At 35.2% G+C, this 14,547-nt stretch overlaps 1 protein-coding gene across 5 annotated transcripts in view; it reads right to left on the reverse strand.

The window, feature by feature from the left end:
- Window positions 1-14,547, reverse strand: part of SMCHD1 (structural maintenance of chromosomes flexible hinge domain containing 1) — a 153,251-nt gene that overhangs the window by 41,821 nt on the left and 96,883 nt on the right. For all 5 annotated transcript variants that reach the window (XR_014018421.1, XM_081263744.1, XM_081263743.1 and 2 more), the window contains exons 30-31: window positions 11,668-11,793; window positions 8,922-9,001 (exon numbers count right to left, since the gene is read on the reverse strand). Coding sequence is in view for 4 of the 5 variants with exons in the window: in XM_081263744.1 (XP_081119870.1) it covers window positions 8,922-9,001; window positions 11,668-11,793 (206 nt within the window). In the remaining variant the exon portion in view is untranslated. The remainder of the gene's footprint in view (window positions 1-8,921; window positions 9,002-11,667; window positions 11,794-14,547) is intronic.

Raw genomic sequence — 14,547 nt, forward strand, 5'->3', positions numbered from 1 at the left:
GGTCAATTGGAATTAAACTCAACACTACACAACAAACAGATATCCCAGAAGTACATCATCAAGATTAGGCTGGCCATTAAGAAAGCATAAAAATATGATGTGCCCCTCAAATTCCTAATTTTCTGGCAACTGACTAAAGATACTGAGTGAATAAAGTGCTGGAGAAAAAATTCAAAAGCATGATTTAAAAATGATCAATGAAATTAAAGAGAATACAAACATACTGTTAAATGAATTAAGAAAGACTATTCAGGATATGAAAGAGCAATTCAATGAAGAGAATTTTTTTTTGAAAACGAACAGAAACTTGGAAATAAAAAGCTAATTAAAAAAGAATATCACAGATTAAAATTATTATTATTCAGACAGTAATAAAGAAAAAATAAGAAAGAACAGAACATACATGTCTATGGGACACACCACTACAAGATCATATATATATATATATATATATATATATGTATAATTGGAATAAACAAGGAATTGAGTTGAAAAGGCAAAGAAAACCTATTCAGTGAAATAGTAGCAGAAAATTTCTCAAATATTTGGAAAGATATGGATATTCAGGTAAAGGAGGCATTTAGAACTCCAAACAAACATGACTAACAAAGGAACTTTCCAGGACAAATTATAGTTAAACCACCAAAATACAGAAAAAAGAAAGAATATTAAAAACTTCAAGAGAGAAGCATTAAGACACATATAAAGGCAAACCCATGAGAATAACAGCATTTTTAAAAGAAACTCTAAAGGGCAGAAAGACACGAAATTATGTATTTCAAAACCTGAAAGAAAATAAGTTCTAACACAGCTTACTATATACCCAGCAAAGCTATCCTTTAAAAATCAAAGGAAAATGAAGACCTTTCAAGATAAGCATAAATTAAATGAATTTATGATTACTAAAAACCAACATATATAGAATACATTTCATATCTGGTGCAACCACTCTGAAAAACATTATGAAGATTCCTCAGAAAACTTGGAATGGAACCACCATTTGACCCAGTCATCCCATTCCTCAGCTAATTCCCAAAGAATCTAAAATCAGCATACTATAGTGACATAGCCACATGATGTTTATAGCAGCTCAATTCACCATAGTCGAGCTATGAAACCAACCTAGATGCCCTTATATATACAATGGAATATTACTCAGCTATGAAGAAGAATGAAATTATGGCATTTGACAGTAAATGAATGGAACTGTAGAGGGATAATGCTAAGTGAAATAAGCCAGTTCTCCCAAACCAAAGGTCAAATGTTCTCTCTGATATGTGGATGAAACCTGTAACAAAGGAGGGTAGAGGGGAAGTCAATGGATTAGACAAAGGGGAATGAAAGGAAAGGAGGAAGGATAGGAACAGGAAAGACAGCTCTGGACAAACATAAGGTCTCCCCAACAGCCCCCACCTCATAATTTCCTATGCTCATATATGAAACTCCACATCAACCACAAGAATGGGATCAAAATTGTAATGGTTTGCACTCCATATAAGTACAATGTATCAAAATATGCCCTACTGTCATGTATATCTGAAAACAACAAATAAAAAATACATATTTATGCTCAGAAAAGGAAGCAAGTTTAATACAATCACAAGAGCATAAGAATGAATAAACCTCATTAGAAGAATAGACAGAAATTAAGCAATTAAAAAAGACTCAGATGGTTTAGTAAACCATCAAACCTCTTGAAAGGAAAAAATGAACACAGAATATTCAAAACAACCAGAAGAAAAATAACAAAATCACAGGAACTAGTATATACCTTTCAATAATAACCCTGAACACAAACGGTCATACTTTTCCAACTAAAATATGCAGCCTGACTGATTACATTAAAAAACAGGAGGAGGCGCAGCCTCCCCCTGCACGGTAGGCAGACCACCCCAACTATAGTAGGGGCCCAGCCGCCCGACCATGCGGTCACTGGACCGAGCTCTAGACAAACATAAGGTCTCCCCAACAACCCCCACCTCATCAAACACCTTATGAGAAAAACTGATGGAACTCATCTTGAAAAATCCCACCAACCCTTAAAACCCATCAACCGGTGGGCAGGGCTACCAGCTCGGTTCTGCAGCGGATCAGGCACCTGGTTTACATCTCAGAGAATAAGAGGAGAGAGGCCACAGGTGGAAGCTCAAGTCATCTCACACTGACTACCACCACCACCCTGATCGCAGAGACTCAAGCTAGGAATAGACAACACCACCTACTGGAAGAAAAGAAAACAGAGTTCTGAGAGACATTTTTTTTTTCTTTCTCTTCTCTCTTTTCATCCATTCATCCAGTCTCCTCTACCCTTCTCCCTCTGGTCCTCACAACCTCAACAGATGTGAAACCAAGAATTGTGCATGGAAAAGGTCTTTAACTACTGAATCAAAAGAATAATATAATATAGAGGAATTGCATATGCCCCACCTCCCTCCCCGCTTTTATTTCTTTTCTTTTTTCTCTTATTTTCTTTTTCCCACTCTCTTTTTTCTCTTCCTTTCCTTGTTATTTGTTTTTCTCCTTCTTACTCTCTCTATCCCACTTGCAACCCCCTAAATTTTACTATTTATAAGTAGGGTAATCTTATAAATACAGATAGGAGTTTGAATCTATACATTCTTCCATAAATTACCCATCTATTTGTTAGAGCTCTCCAAAGTTACTAAGTTAGATTAACCCCATACCCTCACTCCTTTCCCCCTAAACATAACATCCTACACCTAAAATTCAGTTTTCTTCATGCTACCAGAAACGGTATGCCTTTCATTAAATTAATCACTATATTTGTAAATGATAATTGAAACCAACATTTGTAGACATAGAGTCTAGCTATAAATGTAGTAATAAGGAAAACATGTGCTTAGATGATGTACTATTGATATTGGGAAATGTTAACATTGTCTTTCTCCACAAAAGGGAGACTTTTGAACTATACAGGAGCAATATAAATATATAGGGGGAAAATCAATAACACAACAATTTCACAAAGCAGAAAGAAACGTGAGCAGTATGAAAAGACAAGGAAAGAAAGGACCACAAGCAATGCAGGTCAACTCAACTTTAGAAGAGGTAATATCTGCAGCAGATGGAATGTCAGATAAAGAGTTCAGGATATACATGCTTCAGATGATCTGGAGTCTCAAGGAAGACATTAGACAGCAAAATCAGACAATGAAAGATCACTTTGACAATGAATTACATAAACAAATCCAAGAAGCAAAAGATCAATGATACAGGGAGATAGAAGTTATTAAAAACAAAACAAAACAAAACAAAACAAAACAAAAAAAAACCAAACAGAAATCCTGGAAATGCAGGAAGCAATAAACCAAATTAAAAACTCAAATGAGACTATTACCAGCAGAGTAGAATACTGAGAAGATAGAACATCAGACAATGAGGACAAAGTATTTCAACTTGAAAAGAACATAGACAGCTTAGCGAGAATGTTAAGAAACCATGAGCAGAACATCCAAGAAATATGGGATAACATAAAGAGACCAAACTTAAAAGAGTTATTGGGATACACGAAGGTTAGAGGTCCAAACCAAAGGAATGAGCAATCTGTTCAATGAAATAATACGAGAAAACTTCCCAAACTTGAAGAATGAAACAGAATTCCAAATCCTAGAAGCCTACAGGACGCCGAATGTGCAAAATCATGAGAGATCCACACCAAGACACATTATAATGAAGATGCCCAACATACAGAATAAGGAGAGAATTTTAAAAGCTACAAGAGAAAGGAAGCAGATTACATTTAGGGGTAAACCAATCAGGATAATAGCTGATCTTTAAACACAGACTCTGAAAGCTAGATCCTGGAACAACATATTTCAAATGCTGAAAGAAAATGGGTTCCAACCAAGAATCGTGTATCCAGCGAAATTAAGCGTCAGGATGGAAGATGAAATTAAAACCTTCCACGATAAACAAAAGTTAAAAGAATTTGCAGCTTCAAAATATCCTTGGCAAAACATTACAGGAAGAGGAAATGAAAAATAACAATGAAAACCAACAGCGGGAGGTAGTAAAGGAAAAAATAATCAAAGAGGAAAAACAAATCATATTAAGTAACATAAATAAACAAATATGGCTGGAAGTACAAACCATATCTCAATAGTAACCTTGAATGTTAAAGGCTTAAATTCACCAATCAAGAGACACAAGGCTAGTAGAATGGATCAAAAAAAAAGATCCAACAATATGCTGCCTATAGGAGACACATTTGATAGGAAAAGACATACACAGACTGATGGTGAAAGGTTGGGAAAAATCATATCACTCATATGAACCTCGGAAGCAAGCAAGAGTGTCCATACTCATATCAAATAAAATAGACTTCAAACCAAAGTTAATCAAAAGGGATAAAGAAGGACACTAAATACTGCTCAAAGGAACCATACACCAACAAGACATAACAATCATAAATATATATGCCCCAAACAATGGTGCAGTTATGTTCATCAAACAAACTCTTCTCAAGTTCAAGAGTCAAATAGACCACAATACAATAATTATGGGAGACTTCAACACACCTCTCTCACCACTAGACAGATCTTCCAAACAAAAGTTGAATAAAGAAACTATAGAACTCAATAATACAATTAATAACCTAGACTTAATTGACATATATAGAATATACCACGCAACATCAAGCGGTTACACTTTTTTCTCAGCAGCACATGGATCCTTCTCAAAAATAGACCATATATTATGTCACAGGGCAACTCCTAGAAATTATAAAAGAGTAGAGATACCATGCCTCCTATCTGATCATAATGGAATGAAACTGGAAATCAACGATAAAAAAAGGAAGGAAAAATCCTATATTACTTGGAGAATAAACAATATGTTACTGAATGATCAATGGGTTATAGAAGACATCAAGGAGGAAATTCAAAAATTCTTAGAGATAAATGAAAACACAGACACAACATATCAGAATCTGTGGGACACAAGGAAAGCAGTTCTAAGAGGAAAATTCATTGCTTGGAGTTCATTCCTTAAAAAAAGAAAAAAAACAACAAATAAATGATCGACAGACCCTTAGCCATGCTAACGAAGAGAAGAAGAAGAGAGAGAACCCAAATTACTAGCATATGGGATGAAAAAGGCAATATCACAACAGACACTACAGAAATACAGAAGATAATTAGAAATTATTTTGAATCCTTATACTCCAATAAAATAGAAGATAGTGAAGGCATCGATAAATTTCTTAAGTCATATGATCTGCCCAGATTGAATCAGGAGGATATACACAATCTAAATAGACCAAGATCAATTGAGGAAATAGAAGAAGGCATCAAAAGACTACCAACTAAGAAAAGCCCAGGACTGGATGGGTATACAGCAGAGCTTTACAAAACCTTTAAAGAGGAACTAATACCAATACTTTTCAAGCTATTTCAGGAAATAGAAAAAGAGGGAGAACTTTCAAATTCATTCTACGAGGCCAACATCACCCTGATTCCTAAACCAGAAAAAGACACTTCAAAGAAAGAAAACTACAGACCAATATCTCTAATGAACACAGATGCAAAAATCCTCAATAAAATTCTGGCAAATCAGATACAGAAACACATCATGATCAAGTACGATTCATCCCTGGGATGCAAGGTAGTTTGATATATGGAAATCAATAAATGTTATTCACCACATCAATAGACTTAAAGATAAGAACCATATGATCATCTCGATAGATGCACAAAAAGCATTCGACAAAGTACAGCATCCTTTTATGTTCAAAACACTAGAAAAACTAGGGATAACAGGAACATACCTCAATATTGTAAAAGCTATCTATGCTAAGCCTCAGGGTAGCATCATTCTGAATGGAGAAAAATTGAAGGCATTTCCTCTAAAATCTGGAACAAGACAGGGATGCCCTCTCTCACCACTTCTGTTCAACATAGTTCTCGAAACACTGGCCAAAGCAATTAGACAGACAAAAAAAATTAAAGGCATAAAGATAGGAAAAGAAGAACTTAAATTATCACTATTTGCGGATGACATGATCCTATACCTAGCAGACCCAAAAAAGCAGACCCAAGAAACTTCTAGAGCTAGTAAATGAATTCAGCAAAAGTGGCAGGATATAAAATCAACACGTATAAACCAAAGGCATTCCTGTATATCAGTGACAAATCCTCTGAAATGAAAAAAAATAAAATATTTGGGAATCAACCTAACAAAAGAGGTGAAAGAACTATACAATGAAACTACAGAACACTAAAGAGAGAAATAGACAAAAACCTTAGAAGGTGGAAAGATATACCTTGTTCATGGATTGGCAGAACTAATATCATTAAAATGGCCATATTACCAAAAGTACTCTATAGGTTTAATGCAATGCCAATCAAAATCCCAACGGCATTCCTCGCAGAAATAGAAAAAGCAATCATGAAATTCATCTGGAAAAATAAAAGACCCAGAATAGCAAAAGCAATTCTAAACAGGAAGAGTGAAACTGGTGGTATAGCGATACCAGATTTTAAAAACTATACTACAGAGCAATAGTAACAAAAACTGCATGGTACTGGTACCAAAACAGGTAGGTAGACCAATGGTACAGAATAGAGGACAAAGAGAACAATCCACAAAATTACAACTACGTTATATTAGACAAAAGTGCCAAAAACATGCAACGGAGAAAGGATAGCATCTTCAACAAATGGTGCTGGGAGAACTGGAAATCCATATGCAACAAAATGAAACTGAATCCCTTTCTCTCACCTTGCACAAAAGTTAACTCAAAATGGATCAAGGAGCTAGGAATGAAACCAGAAACTTTGCATCTAATAGAAGAAAACGTTGGCCCTAATCTCCATCTAGTGGGTTCGGGCTCCAAAATCCTTAATAGGACACCTATAGCACAAGAGTTAAAAATCAAGAATCAACAAATGGGACATACTCAAACTAAAAAGTTTTTTCTCAGCAAGAGAAACAATAAGAGAGGTAAATAGGGAGCCTACATCATGGGATCAAATATTTACCCCTCACACTTCAGAGAGAGCTCTAATCTCCAGAGTATACAAAGAACTCAAAATTAAACAACAAGAAAACAAATAACCCAATCAACAAACAGGCCAAGGATCTGAACAGACACTTCTCAGAGGAGGACATACAATTAATCAACAAATACATGAAAAAATGCTCACCATCTCTAGCAGTCAGAGAAATGCAAATTAAAACCACTCTAAGATACCATCTCATTCCAGTAAGAATGGCAGCCATTATGAAGTCAAACAATAACAAGTGCTGGCAAGGATGTGGGGAAAAGGGTACACTTGTACATTGCTGGTGGGACTGCAAATTGGTTCAGCCAATTTGGAAAGCAGTATGGAGATTCCTTGGAAAGCTGGGAATGGAACCACCATTTGACCTATTCCCCTTCTCGGACTATACCCAAAAGACCTAAAAAGAGTATACAACAGGGACACAGCTACATCAATGTTCATAGCAGCACAATTCACAATAGCTAGACTGTGGAACCAACCCAGATGCCCTTCAATAGATGAATGGATAAAAAAATGTGGCATTTATACATAATGGAATATTACTCAGCACTAAACAACAACAAAATCATGGCATTTGCAGGGAAATGGATGGTATTAGAGCAGATTATGCTAAGTGAAGCTAGCCAATCCCTACAAAATAAATGCAGAATGTCTTCTTTGATATAAGGGAGGTGACTCAAAACAGAGCAGGGAGGAAGAGCATGAGAAGAAGATTACCATCAAATAGGGAGGTGTGGGAATGGGAGAGAGAAGGGGAATTGCACAGAAGATGGTAGGAGACCCTCATTGTTATGCAAAATTACATATAAGATGGTGTGAGGGGGAAGAAAAAAGAGAGAGGGGAAAAACGTGTCACAGTAGATTGGGTAGAAAGAGAGGAGGGGAAGGGGGGATAGAAAGGGCAGCACAATACAACAGACACTAGTATGGTGCTATGTATAAAGGTGGCCGTATAATCAATGTGATCCTGCAATCTGTACATGTGGAAAAATAAGATTAAGATTATGTACCCCATTTGAATCAAATGTATGATATGTCAAGATCATTGTAATGTTTTGAGCAACTAATAAAAAAAATTAATCAAAGAAGTAAAAAAAAAAACAGGATTCAACAATTTGTTCAACAGCAAAGATGGGCACAGACTAAAAGTGCACAAAGGACGGAAAATAATATTGAATAATAGAATAGAATGATAGAATAATAGAATCTGGGTAAGTAGGAGTAGCTATACTCTTATCTAATAAAACAAACTTCAGTCAAAAATTGGCCAGGAGACTAAGGTGGTCACTACATATTGATAATAATGATATATCTTATCAATAAGATATAATAATATAAATATATATTTCCAAATGCTGGCATACTCAATTTGATAAAATGAATGATACTGCACATAAAGACCTCATGCAATAATAGTAGGTGACTTCAACATCCACCCTACTGTCACCAGCAGATAAGACAAAAATCATCAACTGAAACATCAGAGTAAAATTAAATTATAGATCAAATGGACTTATCAGACATCTACTAAGTGTCATGTCATCTGCAGGAAAATGGACAGAATTAGAGAACACCATGTTAAGTGAAATAAGCCAGACAAGGAAAGATATGTTTTTTTTCAGATCTGGAAAAGAGGGGAAAAAAAAAAAAAAAAAAACATGAGCTAGAAGTAGAAAAGAGACTCTTATAGGAGGGGAAGGGGACAAGGTGAGAGCATGGGGAAAGAGAAGAGGGTAACAGAAGGGAAGACAGACAGGATCAAACCTTAATATATACATGTATTAATATATCACAGCAAAACCTTTTAACCTATACAATTAATAAGCATTAATAATTATATATTTTTTTAAAAAAATCAATCTCTATAACACCAATATCTAACAAACTTTGAGTTCTTACCTAGGGGCAACAACAATGAACACTCCCAAATTAGCCCTGCCCTTTTCATCTGTTTTATGCTGCTGGTTTGAAGGCATGAGCTAAAATCAAAACAAAATAAAATAGTTAATTATAAAAAATTCTAGATATCAATCAAGGTGCATTCCTCTATTACAATGTGGTTTTCATCTATTCCTATTTTAAAAGTTATATTTACACACACTTCTACAAATTTATCATCTGACACCAGTTGAAATAATGTCTTATGCAATCATGTAATCCAATAGAGAAGAGTCATCCATTTTGGTCAATTAAACTAGAATTTCATGTTAAAAGTTGCAGGATTCTAGGTTCACTAAATATTGGTGTAAATCATATATATGGTTACTAAAACACTTAAGGTGCATTTCAAACTGGGCTGGTGTGGGGGACAGCTATAGAGATATAAATATACCCATACATTCAATTCTAGTCATCATAAAACCAAACTTTCTGTTCAATTTTACTCAGGTGTGTGTCTTAAATTTTACTGCAATATTACCCTTTATACTGATAAAAAAAGCTTTCATTTTCAAGTGACTAAAAATTGGAGGCGACATTTCCTAATAATAGGTTTGAAGAGTCTCAACCTTTATGGATGCTATTCCAGAAACTAGAATCATACCCTTATTCTTAGGTTGAAAATAACCACTATTTCACCTTCTTGGAAGCAAACGTTCAGAACAAAATGATTTGTAGACTGTAGAAGTGGAAAATCAAGTGTCTCTTAAAACTCTAAACCTCATTTCTGCTTAAGAGAACAGAGTATGGAATACTGTTACATGCTGACACAAAAAGCAATGGATAGAGAGGGAAAAAAAGGAGAAACTGACATTTCACTAAAAAATGGAATCAAAGACAGGATTAAAGTCTTATATTAACACTCATCCCATTTACCCTTCAATCAATTGTCTTCTGACACATCTTAAAGTTCTTCCTCTCCCCATCTGGATCCCAAATCCCTGTTGCAAAGTCAAAGGAATCTTTTTTTCTTTTCTTTTGATAATATTTTTAAAAAATTATTTTTGTAGTTGTAGGTCAAAACAATACCTTTATTTATTTATATGTGGTGCTGAGGATCGAACCTAGTGCCTCACAGGCTAGGCGAGCACTCTACCACTGAGCCACAATCCCAGTCCAGAGTCAGAGAAATCTTAAATATCATGTTACATAGCAATCCCATAGGTTTGTTGGACAGTTTTAAGAACCCTGACTCTCTTTATTTTAGTAGAAAAATAGGTCCAAGTATCATAAGCCATTTTTGGTACTTTAATCTCCTCCACTGACTTTTAAGATCAAATCTGAAGTCCTAGAAAATCTCTGTTGGGAATCTAATTGAACCAGCTGATTTCAAGAACACTGCCACCTTGAGGCAATGTTTCTTCCATTAATGAAATATTTGTGGCCTAACCCAGTGGTGCACGCCTGTAATCCCAGCAGCTCAGGAGGTTGGGGCAAGAGAATCCTGAGTTCAAAGCTAGCATCAGCAAAAGCAAGGTGCTGAACTAGTGAGACCCTGTCCCTAAATAAAATACAAAAAGGTTGGGACGTGGCTTAGTGGTCAAATGCCCTTGAGTCAATCCCTAGTACCCACCCACCCACCCTAAAAAAAGAAAGAAATATTTGTGGAGGGATATTCCAGACTGTCTGAATATAATCCCAGGAACTTTCTGTGGGTTGCCTAGCAACAACTTGGCCAACAAATTTCCTTCAATCAAAAAAAGGTACTGTGTAAAAATAAAATCTTGCAAGGAGCAGTAGTTTTTCTTCCTTTTCATAGTAAGAGGGCCTCCAACATTGCATCAGGTACCTAGTTTCCATTAGATGATGAGCAACAGCCTGTCCCAACATTATGGAAGCAGCTGATACTTAACACTGAACTCTTTGGTACCCAAGCACTGTGTTTCTCCCTAGACCTTAGTAGGCCACATTCACACTTGCCACATAAAAAGAATAATAGAGGAGAGGTGTTTCACCCTAGAAAACAATGTAGTATAAGGTCTAGCAGCTCTGCCCTGGCTCTGGTAGTTCTCCACAGGATTAGAGGACAGGTATCTGCATGCCTCTTTTGTTCAGACTCAGCATGTTTTCCCAATAATACCTACTCCTTAACCCACACTGTAGATCTTCATGGTATGTCTTCATTCACTTTGTTAAAATTATCTATCTTAATCTGAAGTGCAAACATTATTAGTACTATATGAACACTCAAACTGCCCATACAACACTGGCCCCATTACACCAGTTGTATATGTAAATTTTACTTGCTCAAAATAAATATAAACATTCTTCAAGTTGATTTATACTGAGTAGTAATAAAGACCACACACACACACACACACACACACACACACACACACACTGAACCCAAGGTCTTACATATGTCAGAAAAGTGCTCTACCACTAAGCCACATACCTCATTTTTGAATTTTATTCTGAGACATGGTCTCATTAGTTGCCCAGGTTGGCCTTTAACTTGTTATCCTTCTGTCTTGTCTCCCGAGTAGCTAGGATTACAGTTCTATACCACCACACCCACCTAAGACTATATTTTAGAAAGAGAAAGAATGTAACACTAAATCTTTAGGTACAATTTCTTTTTGTGTGTGTGGCACTGGGGATCAAACCCAGGGTGCTGCTCATGCTAGGCAAACACTCTACGAGAGAGCTACATCCCTAGCCCTGAAGTACAGAGGTTTAAGTGAAAAATAATTAGGGAAGAACTTACCTTTAAATTATTAGCTTTTATGAGATTTATTTTAACGTGTGGTACTGGTGCTGGATTATCCCACTGATCACAAAGTTGAACAGTGAGAGGATTTTGTAATTCTCTTCCATTAATCACTGGAATGGGCTGAAATGAATATAAATATTTAGAAGCATTAAAACACACATGCCAACCAATGTACTTACTTGTATACTTATAAAACAACTTACTTTATTTATCCCTGTTTTATTCACAAGTCACTTCTTTCATCAATGAAAGTAAAGCCCTGAAAGCCAACTAAATTACCATAAATGTCACTCTTATAGTAATGATTGATAATTTGATAAAAGGAAAAACAGCATTTGACATCAGTGGCTTTTAAGGTACTTTGCTATAAGTTACATACTAGAATGAATTCAGTGGAAACAAGTTTATCTTTGATTCTCAGATTTAGCATTGGCAATCTGTAGTTTAGCTCCTATGGAAATATTTAGCTCTCTGCCATTATGTATTATGTGGGATAGCTTTCTAACCCTTGGTTAAAGAGGACAAATGATCTACCCAGTCTTGCTGGTTTTAAATGCTTTTCGTTTTCTCCCTAGAAAATATGTAAGGCTTGTTTAATTCTAGGACTCTGTCTGCTGATCTATTAATACTAGATATATCAAAGGACATATTGTTAAGCAAGGTAACTGCTAAGAGTACAATTCTGTGTCAGATTTTATTTTATTTTTTTAATTCTTTTTTGGTATTACTGGGAATTGTGCCCAGGGGTACTCCACCACTGAGCTATATCACGTGTTCTTTTTGAGTCTCCTTAAGTTGCTGAGGGTACCTAGAACTTATGCTCTTTTTGCCTCAGCTTCTTGAACTGTGGGAATTATAAGCATGTACCATTGAGACTGGCTTTGTATCAGAGTTAAAAGTTACAAAAAAGAAGATGGGAGAGAATGAAAGAGTGAAAAAGGAAATTTATCATCTCTCTCCTATCTATGTTTCGTCTGCTTTCTCCATTTCTCACTCTGTGAGAAGTTTATTAGAAATGGGAGAAAAATTAATGCTGTGTAAACAACAAACAAGAACCTTGAGACTAATTTAGGTATATTGCTTATCTCCCATGAAGTTTACAAGACTATAGTTGAGTGTATATTTCATTTGCCAAAAATATAAAAAACTTGAATTTTAGAAAGTGCTAAAAATTTTTAAGTACTTTAATCTTATCACAAATAATTATCCACCTTAACTTCTTTTAAAAGATACCCTAACTTTTAAAAGCATTCCTAACTACTTTTAAAGGATATCTTTCAGTAAATGACATTTTTTTTTTTTTTTTGCAGTACCAAGAATCAGACCCAAGGCCTCATAAATCTTAGACAAATGCTCTTACACTGAACCCCAGTCCTTTGAAAAGTTTTATTCGGGGGCTGGGGATGTGGCTCAAGTGGTAGCGCGCTAGCATTCGTGAGGCACTGGGTTCGATTCTCAGCGCCACATAAAAATAAAATATATTGTGTCCACCTAAAACTTAAAAATAAAATATTAAAAAAAAAATAAATAAAAAGTTTGTTATTCAGAGACGGTGTCTTGCTGACTTGCTCAGGCTGGCCCCAAAGTTTTGGTCCGCTTAACTCAGCCTCCTTGAGTACAGATATGTGCCACACCTAGCACAGTAAACAACTATAGCCCAAGCCAGCAGAAATGAAATTTTCTGGGAAATAGTAGAAAAAGTCAGTTTCCAAAATTAAATGTTTGTGAAAAAAAGGAGCTGCATCTCCAGGCCTTCTGTCAAACTGGCATGTTATTTAACATTTCAGAATTTGAGTTTTCTAATAATTTATGTAGATACTTATATATTTATTTTTAAAATTATTTTACTAGGTTATTACGTCAGTTCCATTTTGTACTTACTTTCTATGGGAAGAGGGTGAGTCAAGAATTAAATTAGGAAAATGAGATACAAAGTGATAATTTTTCCAGTCTTATGGATATACAAAACACATGACTAACAGATGAATAAATTCGTTTTATGTTTTATTTTAAAGTTCCTGAATTATTATGCTATCTACAAATAAATCTTGTAACAAATTAACAAGCTGTCATTATTTTTACAGTCTCCCCCTCAAAATCATACAAAAAGATATACATGTTAGTAAGATTTTTCCCACCTGAAAAGCACTATAACATAGTCAACTATATTAACAAGTTCCTGATTGGTAACAATAGCCACAAAAATGCTTTAATTTACACAGTAAATACACTCCCATTGGCTTTTCAGTGAAATACCTTGACCTTGCTCAACACACTATTAAAAAAAATTTTTTTTAAAGTACACTAGCATAACCACTTTTTTCCTGTTTTTTAAATTCACAAATCAAAAAGGGAAACATCACAGTGGGGCACAGGCATGTAAATTTTCTTATACAACTTGCTTCTTTTTTTTTTTTTTTTTTTAGAGAGAGTGAGAGAGAGAATTTTTTATTATTTATTTTTTAGTTCTCAGCGGACACAACATCTTTGTTGGTATGTGGTGCTGAGGATCGAACCCGGGCCGCACCCATGCCAGGCGAGCGCGCTACCACCTGAGCCACATCCCCAGCTCCTACAACTTGCTTCTTTACTAAAATAATTTTACCTACTACTATGGGTAAGTGAGCTCACTTTCTTTTAAAAAAAGTGTAACTCACATCAATAATTAAAGCCTGCTATACCATAACTGAGTGCTAGAATTCGAACATTTTAAAATTATTCTATTAAAGGTCACAAAAATTTCAGATAGGATGTCTAAATTCAAGAGATTTATTGGACAATATGGTGACTAGTTAATAATGTATTTTTGAAAATTGCAAAGAGTAGATTTTTAAATGTTCTCACAAGATGTGAGATCATATACATAATTAGCTA

Source organism: Spermophilus citellus, assembly GCF_964194105.1.
Source record: "Spermophilus citellus genome assembly, chromosome: 12".
Classification (NCBI taxonomy): domain Eukaryota; kingdom Metazoa; phylum Chordata; class Mammalia; order Rodentia; family Sciuridae; genus Spermophilus; species Spermophilus citellus.